A 19,540-nucleotide genomic window follows, 5' to 3' on the forward strand; every position below is an offset into this window, starting at 1 on the left:
GACGAAGAGGAAGCAAATTTAACCTTGATAAGGATAGTACCAACACCATCCCATTAAAGACCATGGATTCTGAGCTGTAAAAGGGGACAAAATAAGGCTGAGTCTTTATGAAAGCAAGTGTACTATGGGTTAAGAAATCAGAAATAGCAGAGGTGGGGCTTTTTTGATATTTGGAAGAAATTATCAGCAATTCAATTATTCTGTACCAAAAGGAGCATTATGGATGAAGGGATACCAGCTTTTCATAAACTTATTTTACTGTAACCACTTCAAAAGATTTCTCTTTATTCAGACAGCCTTTGGGCCATGCTATTTCTCAGGTGTCCATCTGGACATTTTATTTGTTGCTTCTAGTTTTCTTTTGTGGGAACAGCTTTGTTTCTCTCCACAGGCTTCGCATGCCCTCCTTAGAATTGAACAAAACCTCTTCAGAATATTAAGAGTTAAACATTAAGAGAAAGGGCAAGTATGATGCTAAAACGTAAAGAAGCACTTTATATTTTTTTTAAAAGCATGATTTAAAGGCAAGCATAAATAGTAGGAGAGAAACTAAGTGCATCTTGATTTCCTATTAACCTGTGCAGAACTTCTAGACGCTTTTCCTCCAGGAGCAACAGCAGCAGCAGCTGTACTGTTGTTCTTATCGCTGCCCCTGATGGTCCAGTCACTGCTGTGCCCGGTATAAACTAAGTCACAAGGATTCAGGGAATCAGGGGGTGACGAGGATGCAGGCCCAGCAAGTCAGGACTACCCTTTCTCGAATTTTAGCATCCAAGGAAAAGAGAAATAAGAACAGCTTGGGGGCCATCAAGGTCAAGAGCTTTTTGGGGTTTTTTTTAGGTTGGAAAGACCTGAGCTTATTTGTTGGCAGAAGAAGCCTGAGGAGAGGGATAAAACAAAGCTGCAAGAAAGAAGGCATAACTCACAGTGAAGACTCCTAGAGGGGTAGGAGGGCAGTGGGAGGGGACACGCAGGGAGCGGTTTGATCGCTTTCATTTCCTTTTAGCTTTCTTGTTTTTAAAGCTTCCCAGGGGATTCTGATGGTCAACAGGCCTGAGCACCACTGGCCCACCTGATGCCTGAGCCACCCAGCGGCCCTGCCTGCTGTCCTCCTCTTGATTTCTTGCCGCCACCTCTAGGAAGTTTCTCTGACCAGCTCAGTGAGCAGTGCTGTCTGCTCCTCTAAGTGGGATTCACCTGGTTTGCTGGGATTTAGCACCTGCTAAAGGCTCGTTCATCCCAATGTTCTTTGGCTTTAGACATCCTTTCCGTTTAAGAGCCGACTCTTCAACCACAGGTAAGAGCGACAGAAAAGATGCGGGTGAGAGGAGAGCTTGATAACCTGAATATTATTAATTTTTCCAGAGTTGAAGAAAGTTCCAAACAACATCCCTCCAGACATTGTTAAGCTTGACTTATCCTACAATAAAATCAAACTACTTCGACCCAAGGAGTTTGAAGACGTTCATGAGCTAAAAAAATTAAACCTCAGCAGTAATGGCCTTGAATTCATAGATCCTGGTAAGTTCCACAGAAGAGCCCTTTAAACGGGTGACGAGTATTCTCTGATTTTTCTACGGCAACATTTAGAGTAAATACAATTTAGTTTAAAAAAACTAAATTAATAAAAAGCTTGAATTTAAATTAAACATGATGCTTATATTAGAACTTATTTGGCACTCAGAGAAATATTTGCCAAAATGTTGCTTTATGAAGTATATAACTCTATATATTATTAAGCCACAGCTATTCAGTTGGTCCAGATAAAAGCGTTTTGTAGAATAGATTAAAAAAATAAGAACATACGGCTACTAGTCAATAATATGCTAAAGACATAATGATATTTAAAGGGAAATTCAGATTTGGCATTTTCCTTGCTATTCATTAAGTCCCAACTTGTTTAAAGTAAATTTGAAACAATCTGCTAAGCTAAGCATCAAGCTCGTAAATTAAGATAAAATGTGCTCAAACCAGAGCCAGACATATTTTTTCTAATCCTAGATCAAGATCGATTCTCTTTTCCACCCTTTAAATCTCTTCTCCATTTGCTAAGCAAAGCGTCTGGCAAAAATGAGCGTGGTGAGTTAACACGCTGGACTTGGCAGGAACTGGGAGCCCCTGCTAGACCGATCAGATTTGTAACATACGTGCGTGCCCTCGCGGTGCTACTTCAGTCGGAGACGTCCTGTCTGTAGAAATGATTATCAGTACTATTGACAATGCCATGTCAATGTTGTAAACATTTTGAGGACAGTTGTTACTTCTACTTTTCTTAATGCTACTTTAATACGATTAATAAAACATTAGGGTTTTCACATTGTAGACATGAAAATTGAGAATGAATGTTCTGGAGCCACAAAGGCATATTTTAGTATTAGTAACATCTTTTAAAGATATTAAGAAATCATAGTTTAAAAACTTTCCCAAGAGAACAGCAGTACACTACACTTATACCATAGCCTGTACAGATGGTGTAAACTATCCGTTTGGATGGCATATCGATAAATTGCAAGGTCAAAAGCAGTTTTCATTTCACAGTGAGTAAGAATACTACAGAGACACTCTTCTCCCGAAAAAATGAGAGAAGATAATACAGAGATGGATAACAGTACAAAATGGGGTTCTTTTACTTTTAGTGATATTTTTCCGTCATCAGTTATGAAATTCCCATAATTGTGAGGACTCCTTTTTCACCCCTGCGACCTCCTGAAGGCCTTCTATTTACCCAGTGTGTTTTCCTTGCTGACACACAACATGAACTCTATTATTGGCAGTGGAATTCTCTTTTGTCCTTTGTTCAGTTCAGGCCCACGAAAGTATGTCTACAGTAACAAGCACCTATTAAGTACCTACCAAGTGCCCACCACTTACCGTGGCATGTCCTCTGGGACAAAAAGTATCTCAGCTCTGAAAGACGTCAAGACGACCTAAAGAGCTTTTAAAATAAAAGAGCTTCTAGCTCTCAGGGCCTTTGAGATGAAACACTCCCAGAGCAGACAGACTTTAACGACTTATACTGGTAGGTATATACAGGCAATGAGATTCGCTACTTTTAAAAGGTGTGAGTAACAATCTCATAAAAAGCCAGACATTATTGCAGAAAAGGGACCAAAGACGTCCTATTAGGGATTCTGCCTCCTTTAAGAAACAAGCGAGAACTAGCTTTCCCAAGGGCCTGAATACATATGGCCGAAGTAACAACTACAGCGCGTTCAAAATAAAATCTAGGAAGGTTTACACATGGTTTCAATCTGAAGGGCTGACTTGTCTGAATTGTGAGATCATTGACTCACAGAATGTTAGCAAATAAAAAAAACATGCAGCGTCTTTAGAACTGTCATTACAAGGGCTGACCTTTTGCTCCCACCCGCTCTTCCCCTGCCCTCCCCCAACCCACCCACCCCACCCCCAAGCCAATGCTTTGCACCAAAACACAAAGAATTCTTTTCAGGGGGAATTATGGGTTTCGTCTGAGAACAAATGATATGAAGATGGTTAATGGTATTGGTTATGAGAGCACATTTTCCAAATTCAAGATAAGGACACTGTATGCTCTGAGTATTTTAAAATAGTGATGAGAAAATGTTTGAGATAGAAATAAAATACACGAAATCAGGATTGAGCTAGAAATTCTACAGTATCTGGTCTGTCCATGTCAACTGAAACAGAGATAATCTACGTTCAGAGTTCCTCTACTCCTGGAGCGGAAAAGAAAAAGCTTTCTGTTGTCTTATTTTGTGTTATGTGTTTGATATTTGTTTTAATTATCCACCCTCCAGCAGAATTAAATACATACGGATTCCAAGTTGATAGCTACCATAGCTTGCCAAAATACAACCAGATGTTTTCAAAATGTTGATAAGATTTTTTTGGTTTGGGACTCTACAGGAATATAATTCCCTCTCTCTAAACTGGGAAAAGGCTGTTTTGTTGGCATTTTCAGAGTTTACTGATATCCCAGGGAGCTGTCAAATCGTCACTGGACATATTTTTCATTTTTTTTACGCATTTATGTCTTACATTTGAAATATTTTCCTAATTCATGCCTTTTGTGGGTGGCGTCTTTCCAGTGAGTATAAAAACTGCACATGAGCTCAAAATACATTCTTTAGAAAGCTAACTTAAAACTGATTTTTCAAATATAATACTGTATTCTAGTCAATCCAATCATCAGAAAAGTTTTGAGTAAAAACATATTTCAGAATTTCACATTTAGACACGTATACTGTTAGGGAAATATAATTAAAACCAAAATCTTCTCCCAAACACAGAAATCCTCTCCACAAAAGTAGTAGAGAAAAAAAAAACCAAAACTTTTGTTATTGAATAAGCATTAAACCAGAACATAATGCCCAACACAGACAATCTGCTAGGAGAATGCAGAGCAGAAAGAAATCTCACTCTTCTACATAGCCGAGCAGAGCAACCCAATACATACATGTTTTCAGGATATGTGATAAGTATTCCTTAAGTAACAACTTGACAGCCCATTTGCCATACATAGTTCATCCTAAATTTGCCTGGTAAGTGAGGTCACCATCTGTGTTAGCTAATTGGCTTTATCCAGAGGAAAACAAAATTCTTCTATCTTTATAACAAGAGAGAGTTTTTTGCAATTGGAGCAAGGCTCCCACCCTCCCACAGAAATGGCGAGATAGGGGCGCTTTGTCCCTTGATGTTTACATTTCCAAGAGATGGCTCCCAGGTCTTTGAGAAAGACATTCCTGGCTCAAACAGCTGACAGAAGCCCTCCCTAGTCTTCTGAAGGAAATGCACACATTTCAAAGACAGGAGAGAGTTACAGTTACAAGTTTTCTAAAGTAAGTGCTCTGAGAAAAAGGAGACGAGGGAAATCTTTTCCTTTATTTCCAACAGGGAGAATCAAGTCTCTTTTTTCGATTTATATTTGTCCTTATAATACACCATAGAGTGGCATTTAACCTAATTACTCATTGGCTTAATAAATCTGTTCTGTTTCTAGCTGCATTTCTGGGACTCACCCATTTAGAAGAGTTGGATCTATCGAACAACAGTCTGCAAAACTTTGACTATGGAGTCTTAGAAGACCTGTATTTTCTGAAACTCTTGTGGCTCAGAGACAACCCCTGGCGATGTGACTACCACATCCACTACCTCTACTACTGGCTACGGCACCACTACAACGTGCACTACAACGGCCTGGAATGCAAAATGCCTGAAGAATACAAAGGCTGGTTTGTGGGGAAGTACGTTCGGAGTTACTATGAAGAATGCCCCAAAGACAAGCTACCAGCATACCCTGAAATATTTGACCAGGATACGGAAGAAGAAGAATGGGAAAAAATACATAAGGATCACACGGCAAAGAAACAAAGTGTAAGGATCACTATCGTGGGCTAACTCAGAAATTGCTCTGGTTGCAACAAGTTTTGTATTGGCTATACCGGTGTCAGAAAACCGTATGTTTACATTTTGATTAACTGTGTTGCCTATTTATGCAGGGTTTTCCAGCTAAAGGAAGGAAGTTCCCTAACTATTTTTATTAGTATTGTTGTGACAATTATAGTAATCAAGGGAATACTTTCATCCTGCTTGCCTGCCTGTTTGCAGAATGGCTTTTGGTGACAATTCCACACTGGTAACCTGCAGGAGCTGGGTCCTAATGATGGCATTAGAATTTCATAATGTCCTGTATGTATGTTTTTACTGCTTTTTGAAATAAACAAAAAAATAACAAGTTTGTTTTGACGTGCCTTTTGATAGCTGCTTGTACATACCTAAACATGATCAAAGTGAAAAGATACAAACGCTTAGTAATAAAATGTCATTCTCTCCCCCGCTGCACTCCCCTGCTTTTTTTCTTTTTTAAATGTCAGCTTATGCATTGAATAAATTTCCATTTCTGATTCCTGTGCATACCAAAATGAGGCCCTGGTAAATCCAAATTCTCAACTACTCTTTACTGATCCTTGCAAAAAAGTGTCAAGCTAGACCTGAAGTATTGTCACAAGCAATAAGTGGAGAACCTGAGAATTAGGTTGGAGGCTGGTCAGAAGATGGAACACTGAGAAACAGCTTTAGATGGTGTGAAGCATGAGCACTGAAGAGGTATAACTAGTGAACGTGGAAACGGTACTGGTTTTGGGGGGTTTTTCTTGAATATTTATATCAGCAATCATCAAAAGGTGCATAGGAAATTTAGATATAGAAGGCTTATAGATCTTTGGCCCTCTGTATTTTATAGAGGACATTAAATCATGATTTAAAAGCATTTTTGCTATTGTTTTTGCTACTCTTTTTCTTACTGCAAATGAAGTACAGACATCTCTATTTTGTTTTTCTTTTTTTTTGGTGAGGAAGATTGGCCCTGAGCTAACATGTGTTGCCAGTCTTCCTCTTTTTGCTTGAGGAAGATTGTTGCTGAGCTAACATCTGTGCTAATCTTCCTCTCTCTTCTATGTGGGACACCACCACACCTGGGATCTGAATCTGCGAACCCTGAGCTGCCGAAGCAGAGTATGCAAACTTAAGCACTACACCACCCAGCCGGCCCCAGCATTGGTTTTTGAGTAGAGTTCAGACTAGGAAACCATCTGTCAGCGGGGAAGGACCTGAGCCATTCCTGTTAAGTTACTATGTCAAGGAGCATAAAACAAAAGATGAAATTAGGATTCAGGGTCAGGATTTGGGATGAAACAGAAAGAAAAAAGAGGAAGTAATATCAGAGGCAACTGAGGGAGAGGGGGTTGCCCAAGAGAATCCCATGATTTGGTTTTGCAAGTTACTTAGCTCACTTAGAGAAACAGATCACCAGAAAAAGAGGAAATGCAGGGAAACTGACCTCCTCAGTTTGCATTTCGATAGTCGGCTACACTATTACAAAGAAAAAGAAAATGAAACGAAATATGTACATATCCCTAGAAATACCACTTTTTCCTTTCTATACAGATTTCCTTTTCATGCTGAGTTGAATACATTTTCACTTTTTTTATCAAGGTATTCCTACAAAGTTTATCAACTGCTTTTATTTGATACTGCACAAATTCCCAAAGCATAGAAGACGGTATCTGACAAATAATAATGAGCATTTCTTAAGCACCTACTAATAACAGGTGATTGCTTACACAATCACAAAAGTTTGGGAGACAATCAAGAGCTAAGGCAGGGTTGAATGACAAGGTTCATCTCCTGACGAGGCCTTCCTTTAAGACTGAGAGAGGTGTCGTTTCATCTAATGCATAGAAACCAACACAGACAGTCAACCAAAATGAAGAAAGGAATATGTTCCAAACAAAAGAACAAGAGAAAAACCTCAGGAAAAAACCTTAATGAAAGAGAGATAAGTAATTTACCCAATAAAGAGTTCAAAGTAATGGTCATAAAGAGGCTCACTGAACTGGGGAGAAGGGAGGATGAACATACAATGAGAACTTTTACAAAGATATAGAAAATATAAGAAAGCAACAAGCAGAAGTCACAGAACACAAGGGCTGAATTGAAAAACACACTAGAGGGGTTCGAAGCAGACTAGATGAAGCAGGAGAAAATGTCAGTGAGCTCAAAGACAAGAGAGTGGAACTCACCCAATGAGAGCAGCAAAAAGAAAAAAGAATGAAAAAAGTGAAGATAACTGAGAAACTTATGGGACAACATCAAGAGTACCAATATTTGCACTATTGGGGTCCCAGAAGAAGAAGAGAAAGAAAGAAGCAGAAAAGCTATTTGAAGAAATAGTGGCTGAAAACTGCCCTAACCTAGGGATCTGGGAAGCTCAAAGAGTTCCAAAAAAGATGAGCTCAAAAAGACCCATGCCAAGAAATATTATAATTAAAATGTCAAAAACTAAACACAAGGAGAGAATCTTAAAAGCAGTAAGAGAAAAACAACTTGTTTATGTACAAGGGAATCCCCATAAGACTTTCAGCAGATAATTTAGCAGAAACTTTGCTGGCCAGAAGGAAGTGGCACAATATACTAAAGTGTGAAAGAAAAAATCTTCCAACCAAGAGTACTCGACCCGGCAACGTTATTGTTCAGAATTGAAGGAGAGAGAAGGAGTTTTCCAGACAAGTGAAAGCTAAAGAAGTTCATCACCACTAAACCAGCCCTATGAGAAATGTTAAAGGGGTTTCTTTATACTGAAAAGAAAGGGCACTAATTAGTAACAAGAAAACATACAGAAGTAAAAATCTCACTGGAAAGGTAAATATATAGTAAAGGTAGCGGGTTAATCACTTATAAATCTAGTATGAGGCTTAAAAGACAAGAATGGTAAAAATAACTATAACTATAATAATTAGTTAAGGGATACATAAGATAAAAAGATGGGAATGTGACATCAAAATCATAAAACATAATGGGGAGAATAAAACTCTAATACTTTAGAATGTGATCAAACTTAAATTGTTATCAACTGAAAATAGACTGTTATAGATATAAGTCCTTATATGTAAGCCTCATGGTAACCACAAAGCAAAACCCTATAGTAGATACACAAAACTCAAAGAGGACGGAATCTAAGCGTACCACCAAAGAAAGTCATCAAACCACAAAGGAAGAGACCAAGAGAATAAGAGAGGAACTACAAAATAGCCAGAAAACAATTATCAAAATGGCAATAAGTACATACCTATCAATAACTACTTTAAATGTAAATGGACTAAATGCTCCAATGAAAGGCACAGAGTGGCTGAATGGATTAAAAAAACAAGACCCATCTACATGCTGCTTACAAGAGACTCACTTCAGGTGTAAGGACACACACAGACTGAATGTGAAGGGATGGAAAAAGATATTCCATGCAAATGGAAACCAAAAGAAAGCTGAGGTGGCTACACTTAGACAAAATAGACTTTATAACAAAGATTGTAACAAGAAACAAAGAAGGGCATTACATAATGAGAAAGGGGTGAATCTAACAAGAGGACATAACATTTGTAAATATTTATGCACCCAACACAGGAGCACCTAAATATATAAAGCAAATATTACCAGACCTAAAGTGAGAAATAGACAACAATACAGTAACAATAGAGGACTTTAATACCCCACTTCCATCAATGGATAAATTATCCAGACAGAAAATCAATAAGGAAGCACCAGCCTTAAGCAACATATTAGACCAGATGGACTTAATAGACATATACAGAATATTTCATCCAAAGGCAACAGAATACACATTTTTCTCAAGTGCACATGGAATATTCTCCAGGATAGATCATATGTTAGTCCACAAAACAAATCCTAATAAGTTTAAGTGACTGAAATCATATCAAGCAGCTTTTTCTGACACAATGGTATGAAACTAGAAATAAATTACAAGGAAAAAAACTGGAAAATTCACAAATATGTAGCGATTAAACAACACACTACTGAACAAGCAATGGATCAAAAAAGAAATGAAAATATACCCTGAGACAAACAAAAATGGCAATACAACATACCAAAATTTATAGGATGCAGCAAAAGCAGTTCTAAAAGGGAAGTTCACAACTATAAATGCTTACCTCAAGAAACAAGAAAAATCTCAAATAAACAACCTAAATTTACACCTCAAGGAACTAGAAAAAGAAGAACAAACTAAGCCCAAAGTTAGTAGAAGGAAGGAAATAACAAAGATCAGAGCAGAAATAAATGAAATAGAAACTAAAAAGACAATAGAAATGATCAATGAAACTAAAACCTGGGTTTCTGAAAAGATAAACAAAATTGACAAGCCTTTAGCTAGACTCACCAAGAACAGAGAACCCAAATAAATAAAACCAGAAACGAAAGAGAAGACATTACAACTGATACCACAGAGATATAAAGGATCATAAGAGACTACTATGTACAATTATACACCAACATATTAGATAATCCAGAAGAAAAGGATGAATTCCTAGAAACATACAACCTATCAAGACCGAATCGTGAGGAAATGGAAATTCTGAACAGACTGATTACTAGTCAGGAGATTGAATCAGTAATCAAAGACTTCCCAACAAAAGTTCGAGACAGTTTTATTGGTGAAGTCTACCAAACATTCAATGAAAAATTAATACCAGACTTCTCAAACATTTCCAAAAAATAGAAAAGCAGGGAACACTTCCAAATTTTTTTTACAAGGCCAAAATTACACTGATACCAAAACCAGATAAGGATGCCGCAAGAGAAGAAAATTACAGGCCAATATCCACGATGAACATAGACGCAAAAGTCCTCAACAAAATATTAGCAAACCAAATTCAACAATAAGTTAAAAGGATCCTACACCATGATTAAGTGGGATTCATCCCTGGGATGCAGAGATGGTTCAACATCCACAAATCAATCAATGTGAAACACCACAATAACAAAATGAAGGCTAAAAATTGTATGCTCATCTCAATAGACGCGGAAAAAAACATTTGACAAAATTCAACATCCATTTATGATAAAAACTCTCAACAGAGTGAGTATAGAGGGAATATGCCTCAACATAATAATGGCCATACATAACAAGCCCACAGCTAGCATCATACTCAATGGTAGAAAGCTGAAAGCTTTTCCTCTAAGATCAGGAATAAGACAAGGATGCCCACTCTCGCCACTTTTATTCAACAGAGTATTGGAAGTCCTAGCCAGAGTAACTAGGCAAGAAAAAGAAATAAAAGGCATCCAAATTGGAAAGCATTAAATCAAACTCATACTATTTGGAGATGACATGATATTATATACAGCAAACCCAAAGGACTCCCACAAAAAACTGTTAGAACTAATAAATGAATTCAGTCAAGCTGCAGGGTACAAAATTAATACACAAAAATCTGTTGCATTTCCATACACTAATAACAAACTATCAGAAAGAGAAATTAAGGGAAAAAATTCCATTTACAATTGCATCAAAAACAATAAAACACCCAGGAAAAAATTTAAACAAAGAGGTGAAAGACTTGTACACTGAAAACAAGAAGACATTGATGAAAGAAATTGAAGATACAAATAAACGCAAAGATATCCAGTGCTCATAGAATGGAATAATTAATATTGTCAAAATGTCCATAATACCCAAAGCAATCTACAGTTTCAATGCAATCCCTATCAAAATTTCAACAGCATTTTTCATAGAAATAGAACAGACAATCCTAAAATTCGTATGGAACCACAAAAGACCTCAAACTGCCAACGCAATCTTGAGAAAGAAGAACAAAGCTGGAGGCATCACACTCCCTGATTTCAAACTATATTACAAAGTCATAGTAGTCAAAACAGTATAGGATTGGCATAAAAATAGAAACATAGATCAATGGAACAGAACAGAAAGCCCAGAAATAAACCCAAGCATATAGTCAGCCTTCCGTATTTGCAGGTTTCACATCTGTGGTTGGTTGCATCCGCAGGTGCAAAACCCACGGATACAGAGGACTAACTGTACGCCTTGTACTATACCATTTTATATAAAAATGAGCATCTATGAATTTTGATATCCACAGGGGTTCCTGAAAGCAATCCCTGACGGATAATGAGGAACAACTGTGTATGGCCAATTAATTTACAAGAAAAGAATCAAGGATATACAATGGGGAAAGGACAGTCTCTTCAATAGTGTCCAGTAGACTGGATAGCCTTATGCAAAAGAATGAAACTGAACCACTATCTTACACCATACACAAAAATGAACTCAAAATGGATTAAAGACTTGAACATAGGATCTGAAATCAAAACTCTGGGAGAAAATATAGGTGGTAAGCTCCTTGACATAGGTCTTGGGGATGATTTTTTGAATCTGATGCTAAAAACAAAAGCAAAAATGAACATGTGGGACGACATCAAACTGAAAAGCTTTTGCACAGCAAAGGGTCTGTGGACAAAATGAAAAGGTAACCTGCTGAATGGGAGAAACTATTTGCAAATCACATACCTGATAAGGAGTTAATATCCAAAATATATAAAAAGCACATACAATTCAATAGCAAAAAAACAAACAATTCAATTAAAAAGTGGGCAAAGGATCTGAATAGACATTTTTCTAAAGAAGACATACAGGTGGCCAACAGGTACATGAAAAGGTGTTCAATGTCACTAATCATCAGGGAAATGCAAATCAAAAACCACCATGACATGTCACCTCATACTTGTTAGAATGGCTATTAGCAAAAAGACAACCAATAACAAGCGTTAGTGAGAGTGTGGAACCCTTGTGCTCTGTTGGTGGGATGTAAACTGGAGCAGCCACCATGGAAAACAGTATGGAGGTTCCTCAAAAATTAAAAATAGAACTACCATATGATCCAGCAATTCCACTTCTAGGTACACGTCTGAAGAAAATGAAAACACTAACTCAAAAAAATATATGCACCCCCATGTTGATTGCAGCATTGTTTACAATAGCCAAGATGTGGAAATAAGCGTCCATCGATAGATGAATGGATAAATAAAATGCTGTGTGTATATATATATATATATATATATATATATATATATATATGTGCAATGAAATAGTGTTCAGCCATAAGAAAGAATGAAGTCTTGCCATTTGTGACAACATGGGTGGACCTCACCAGCATTATGCTAAGTAAAATAAGTCAGACAGAGAAAGACAAATACTGTATGATCTCACTTATATGTGGAATCTTAAAAAAACCCAAAAAACTAAAAAAAACCCAAGCTCATAGAATAGATTGGTGGTTGCCAGAGGCAGGGGTTGGGGGTGTGAGAAATGGGTGTCGAAAGGTACAAACTTCCAGTTTAAAATAAATCCTGGGGCCGGCCCGGTGGCACAGTAGTTAACTGCACACGTTTCACTTCGGTGGCCCGGGGTTCGCCGGTTTGGATCATGGGTGCAGACATCGCACCGCTTGGCAAGCCATGCTGTGGTAGGCATCCCACATATAAAGTAGAGGAAGATGGGCACAGATGTTAGCTCAGGGCCAGTCTTCCTCAGCGAAAAGAGGAGGATTGGCAGCAGATGTTAGCTCAGGGCTAATCTTCCTCAAAACAAAAAAAAAAAAGAAAGAAAAGAAAAGAAATAAGTAAATAAATAAGTCCTGGGGGTGTAAGGTACAGCAATGTGACTATAGTTAATAATAGCATATTGCATATTTGAATGTTGCTAAGAGAGTAGATCTTAAAATTTCTCCTCACAAGAAAACAAATTCTTGTAATTATATATGGCGTCAGTTGTTAACTAGACTTCTTGTGGTGACCATTTCACAATATACACAAACTTGAATCATTATGTTGTAAGTATGTTGAAAGTAATATAATGTTATATGTCAATTTCACTTCAATAAAAAAATTTTTAAAAAACAAAAAATAATCTGTATTAATATGTATAGGAAACCAAGAGAATGGGAAGCCAGAAGTATTGACGGAGCTGATGGTTCAGGAAATGACTCTGTCTTGTGAAGTTCTGACCACTCTGCCCATACAACCAGTGGTTTGGGCGAGGCGTAGAGACTTGGAGATGCTGGTTCTCAACACGAATCCTCACATTATTCAATATGAGGTATTATTCAATATGAGCCAGCTGTCAAATTTGAAGTGCTACCATATAGATGTAATAAATTCATTTGTTCATGAACACTAAGAGTCGAATAAGACAGACAGAAGGCCTGAAACAGCCAAGATTTGATGGTGGAGAAAGCTTGGGTGGGGCCTCAGTAGGAGATGGAAGGACACAATGAGGACATGAGGGTTCTGGAAAGAAATTAGGAGATTAAATCTGATTCAGAGAAAGGGTCCAAGTTACTCTCTGGTTTAATTTTTGGAGGCTGGTTGGGGATTTTATTGGTTGATTTTTACATTCAGTATCATCTCCTGGGATCTACTGGAAATAAAGCTCTGGAACACATTACAAAAGAAATTGGTCCAGACCATCCAAACATAAATCAGTTGGAGTTGCTGATATCTCCCAGGGCCACAACTGAAGTACATTTTTGAAAGCTTAAGATTTTCCCCTTCTCTGTATCAAAGTTTATACTTTCTCAGGGAAGCATAGTTGATCAATGATGCAACAAGCAATGAGGTTTTCCTCTTCTGCCAATTTCTTACTTGATAGTTTAATAACTTGCCCTTGAACCTTCCTTCTTTTCAAGAGATGGTGAAGTTCAAGAGATTTAAAACAGGAGTATATGTTACGGTAGTCAAAAATATGACAATCCTGAGTGCTACATATTTGAACATATACGTATTGGGTAAACACTCTTTTTTATTTATTTTAACCTTCCTGCTGGTCCTCAGATTCTCTGGTTTTCTGAAGCAAATAAGATTTACTGCAAGCTGAGGCCCCCTGAGTCCTAAGCCTGAGTCAGCTCTGACCTGACGCCTGGTTATTTGGGAAAGATATTTAACATTAAACAGTTCAAATTTTTCATTTACTAACCATTCCCTCTCCTGGAGCTTACGCCCTGGATCAGTTAATGTCTGTTAACAAGTGTCCTGCTCTGGCAAATAGAAGCAAGTCAGTGACGAGAAGCCACTTGCCTGAATTCGGTGAGACCTGGAGGCTCCTTTCTGCAGAGGTGGGGTGTTGGTGAGCGGAGGGGCAGATGTAATATATGACTAACAGATCAGTGTTGATGCCAGAATGAGCAATAATAACTCATGTGGTAGCGGGCAAACTGGCAAATGACTTCATAAATTCTGCTCAAAAAAATTTCAATATTGTATCCTATGGATCCTAGAAACATAAACATGGAACCCCAGGGGGATTCGCAAGTCAAAGCTGCTTCTGAACTGCTCTCCTCTTGCCAGTCGTTGAGTGGGTAGGGAAAACTGCAAACCATCAAGCGGGGCTTCCCATCCCCAGTGTGGAAATTCCACAATAAGGAAATTCTGACATGGACTACAACATGGGTGAAGCTCGACATCATGCTGAGTGAAATGAGCCAGTCACACAAGGGCTAATACTCTATGATTCCACTTCCTTGAGGTGCCCAGAAAAGTAAAATTCATAGAGATAGAAAATAGAATGGTGGGTGTCAGGGGCTGGAGGGAGGGGACATAGGGAACCAGTGTTTCATTGTTCAGAGTTTCGGTTTTGCAAGATGAAAAAGTTCTGGAGATGGTGATGAAGACGGTTGTACGACAGTGTAAATGTACATTCACAAATGGTTAAAATGGTAATTTTTTATGTTACGTGCATTTTACTACATATAAAAAGAACTTAAAAGTCGGTTGTTAGAAATGATCAACAAAACTGAGATGTCTTTAGCTAGACTGATCATGAAAAACAAGTGGGAAGACTAAAATTTCTAAAAATCAGAAATGAAGGTGCATACATTACTGTTTGCTTTACAGGAATAAAAAGGATTATAAGAGACTACTATGAACAATTTTACCCCAACAAATTAGATGACCTACATGGAGCTGATTCCTAGAAACACACAAAGTACCAAACCTGACTCAAGAAGAAACAGAAAACCTGAAGAGATCTACAGCAACTACAGATATTAAACTACCAATCAAAAAACCTCCAACAGAGAGAAGCCTAAGACCAGACCACTTTGCCAGCAAATTCTGCCAAACATTTAAAGAGTACTTAACACCAACCCTTCTCGAACTTTTCCAAAAAATAGCAGGATAAAACACCTCCTAACTTGTTCTCTGAAGCCAGTATTACCCTGATAACAGTGCCAGACACAGACATTACAAAAAAGGAAAATTACAGACCAATATTTTTTTTTAAATATAAATGCTAAAATCCTCAACAAAATATAAGCAAACAGAATATAGCAGCATATTAAAAGGATTATATACCAAGAACAAGGGAGATTGATTTCAGGAATGCAAGGGCAGTTCAACAGACAAAAATCAATCAATGTAATACACTATATTAATAAAATGAAGGAAAAAACTCAGTTGCACAGCAAAAGAAACCATCAACAAAGTGAAAAGACAATTCATGGAATGGGAAAAAAATTTGCAAAACACATATCTGGTAAGAGGTTAATATCCAAAACATACAAAGAACGCATACAACTCAATAGCAAAGAACCAAATAACCCAATTTAAAAATAGGCAAAGACAAGACATGGAAGCAACCTAAGTGCCCATCAACAGACGAATGGATAAAGAAGATGTGGTACATATATACAATGGAATACTACTCAGCTGCAAAACAGAACAAAATCATTCCATTTGCAATAACATGGATGGACCTTGAGAGAATTATGTTAAGTGAAATAAGCCAGCGAGAGAAAGAAAATCTGTGTATGACTCCACTCATATGAGGAATTTAAAACTATGGACCAAGAACAGTTTAGTGGATACCAGGGGAAAGGTGGGGTAGGGGGTGGGCACAAAGGGTGAAATGGTGCACCTACAACATGACTGACAAACATTAATGTACAATTGAAATTTCACAAGATTGTAACCTATCAATAACTCAATAAAAAAAAATAATAATAAAAATAGGCAAAGACCCTAAATAGGCATTTCTCCAAAGAAGGTATAGGAAAGGCCAACAGGTACATGAGAAGATGCTCAACATCACTAGTCATTAGGGAAAGGTAAATTAAAACCACAATGAGATATCACCTCACACCTGTTAGAATGGCTGTCATCAAAAAGACAAACGTGCAAATGCTGGTGTGGATGTGGAGAAAAGGGAACCTTTGTGCACTGTTGGGATTGCAAATTGGTGCAGCTACTGTGGAAAATAGTATGGAGGATCCTCAAAAAATTAAAAATAGAACTGCTACATGATCCAGCAATTCCACTCTGGGAATATATCTAAAGGTAACAACAATACTAATTCAAAAAGATATCTGCACCTGCATGTTTAAAGCAACATTATTTGCAACAGCCAAGACATGGAAACAACCTAAGTGTGCATCAGTGGATGAATGGATAAAGATGTTGTGGTATACAGACAACGGAATATTATTCAGCCATAAAAAATGAAATCATGCCATTTGTGACAACATGGATAGACCTTGAAGGCATTATGCTAAGTTAAATAGAGAAAGACAGATATTATATGATCTCTCACTTATATGTGGAATCAAAAGAAAAAAAATCAAATTCATAATAAAAGAGATGAGACCAGAGGCAGCAGGTGGGCAGAGGGGGAATTGGAGGAAGGTGGTCAAAAGGTACAAACTTCCAGTTGGAAGATGTACAATGGATGCAATTATAACATGCAACATGACGACCATAGCTAACGCAGCGGGATGACACACAATAGCCCCTCCTTATCTGCGGTTTTGCTTTTGAGGTTTCACTTACCCGTGATCAACCACAGTCTGAAAATAACGCTACTGAGTCATTCACCTCCCTGCATCTCATCTCATAGGCACCGTATCATCTCACATCCTCACAGGAAGAGGGGTGAGTATAGAACAATCAGATATTTTGAGAGAGAGAGACCACATTCACATAACTTTTATTACAGTATTTTTTATAATTGTTCTATTTTATTATTAGCTATTGTTTTAATCTCTTTCTGTGCCTAATTTATAAATAAACTTTACCATAGGTATGTATGTATAGGGAAAAAATGTAGTATATATAGGGATTGGTACTATCTTCAGTTTCAGGCATCCACTGGGGGTCTTGGAAGGTATCCCCCAGGGATAACGGGGACTACTTTATAGGAAAGTTGTTGAGAGAGTAAATCCTAAGAGTTCTCATCACCAGGAGAGACTTTTTTTTCCTTTCTTCTTTCTTTTCTTTTCACTGTATCTATATGAGAAGATGGATACGAGCTTCTGTGGTAACCATTTCACAATACATGTAAATCTGACCAACACGCTGTACACCTTAAACTTGTACGGTGATGTATGTCAATTACTTCTCAATAAAATTAGGGAAAAAAATGACTGATATGGAACATTCCAGAGGAAAAGACTCAAGTGATGCATAAAAACTATTTGACAAAATTCAACACCCTTTTATGATTAAAAACATTCAACAAACTAGGAATAAAAGGAAACTTCATCAACCCAATGAAGGGCATTTATGAAAAGCCTACAATTAACATCTTAGCTAATGGTGAAAGACTAGAAACTCTCCCTCCAAGATCAGAAGATAAGGGCGCCCACTCTCACCACTTCTGTTCAACATTGTATTAGAAGTTCCATCCTGAGCAATGTGGTAAGAAAGAGCTATAAAAGGGAGAATTGATATGAGTGTATTTTGGGGGGTGACGAAAATGTTTCAGAATTAGATAGTGGCGATGGTTATACAACATTGCATATATACTAAAAACCACTGAGTTGTACTCTTCAAATGGTTAAAATTGTAAATTTTATGTTATGTGAATTTTATCTCAATTGATAAATAAATAAAAGCTTCCAGAGATACAAGCCCTGCTATTCCTCAGAAACTCATTCCACCGTTCAACCACCATTGCTATCATGTGAATCTCAGGTCAAACCAAAATCTCGAATGTTGCATCTTTTTTTTTTTTTTTTTGGCTGGGAAAGATTAGCTCTGCGCTAATATTTGTTGCCAATCTTCCTCTTTTTTTTTCCTCCTCAAAGCCCCAGTACATAGTTGTAGATTCTAGTTGTTAAGTCCTTCCAGTTCTTCCACGGGAGCTGCTGCCGCAGCGTGGCTACTGACAGAAAAAGGTGTGGTTTCACGCCCAGGAACCAAACCTGGGCCGCTGAAGTGGAGCGTGCTGAACTTTAACCACTCAGCCATGGGTTGGCTCTGAGTCCATTTTCTTTCTTCAGAAAACACAGACTTATCTAATAGTATATTTTCTATGTTTATTTCATATATATGTGTGTAAATATGTATATCTGTGTACACATACGCATATAGAGAGAAAGAGGGAGAGATGGAGAGTTTTGATGGCTAACACATTAAAGTTTATAATTATTTTCTTAACTAAAATAGTAATAAATGGGTTCAAGATGGCAGACTGAGCACATATTTCAGTTTTCCTCTCCTGTTCAAATTCCAAGAAATAATTTGTTTTCAAAAATCTATAATACCCCTGGAAAACAAAGCAAGAATGATCTCGGCGGATCCAAATTTAATAGTTCCTAAAAACCCAAAGGCACACGGCCCGGACTGGATGAGGAACACGCAGAAGACGGCTGCTCTGAAGGTGGGAACAGCATTAGCTCCCTATACGGAGCGTATCCCGGAAATTAAAAGACGTGATCATATTAAAACTATTCTCGTTAGAAATGTGAAAAAAGAGTCAAGAACAAGACAAGGTGGCTGCGTATCTCTGCTACCGAAAAAAGAAATAACAGATATAAGAATAGGAACGAATGGAAACAAAACTGTTAATATTTTGAGACGACACGATAGTCTACCCAGAAAACGCAAGAGAATCAACTGACAAACTATTAAAACCAAGAAGAGAGTTTAGGATGCGATCAGATGCAATAACATCACACAAAAAAGTATTGCTTTCTTCAGCACAGCAATGACGGATCAGAATTAATCCATTTTGTCTATTTTCTTTCTTTTTTCAGGAAAAAAAATTACAGATGTAGTTGAAACTCCTTATGAAGCTCTTCATTCCTTGAGACCTTCTTTCATCCAACTCCCTCCACCTCAGAGGTAACCACTCTCTTGCTTTTGGAGTTTTTCATTTCCACGCATGCTTTTTACATTTCAGCATGTGCATGTGTGTCCT

General features: G+C 37.6%; 2 protein-coding genes across 11 annotated transcripts in view; one reads left to right on the forward strand and one right to left on the reverse strand.

Moving 5' to 3' along the window:
* Positions 1-5,716, forward strand: part of LRRC17 (leucine rich repeat containing 17) — a 28,829-nt gene extending 23,113 nt beyond the window's left edge. Inside the window, exons 3-4 of the mRNA XM_001488611.5 lie at positions 1,366-1,521; positions 4,982-5,716. Coding sequence (XP_001488661.3) covers positions 1,366-1,521; positions 4,982-5,379 — 554 coding nt within the window. The 3' untranslated portion in view covers positions 5,380-5,716. The remainder of the gene's footprint in view (positions 1-1,365; positions 1,522-4,981) is intronic.
* The window catches only part of FBXL13 (F-box and leucine rich repeat protein 13), a 210,131-nt gene that overhangs the window by 104,701 nt on the left and 85,890 nt on the right, over positions 1-19,540 (reverse strand). The window lies entirely within an intron of this gene.

The sequence above is a fragment of the Equus caballus genome, chromosome 4 (genome assembly GCF_041296265.1).
Source record: "Equus caballus isolate H_3958 breed thoroughbred chromosome 4, TB-T2T, whole genome shotgun sequence".
NCBI lineage: Eukaryota > Metazoa > Chordata > Mammalia > Perissodactyla > Equidae > Equus > Equus caballus.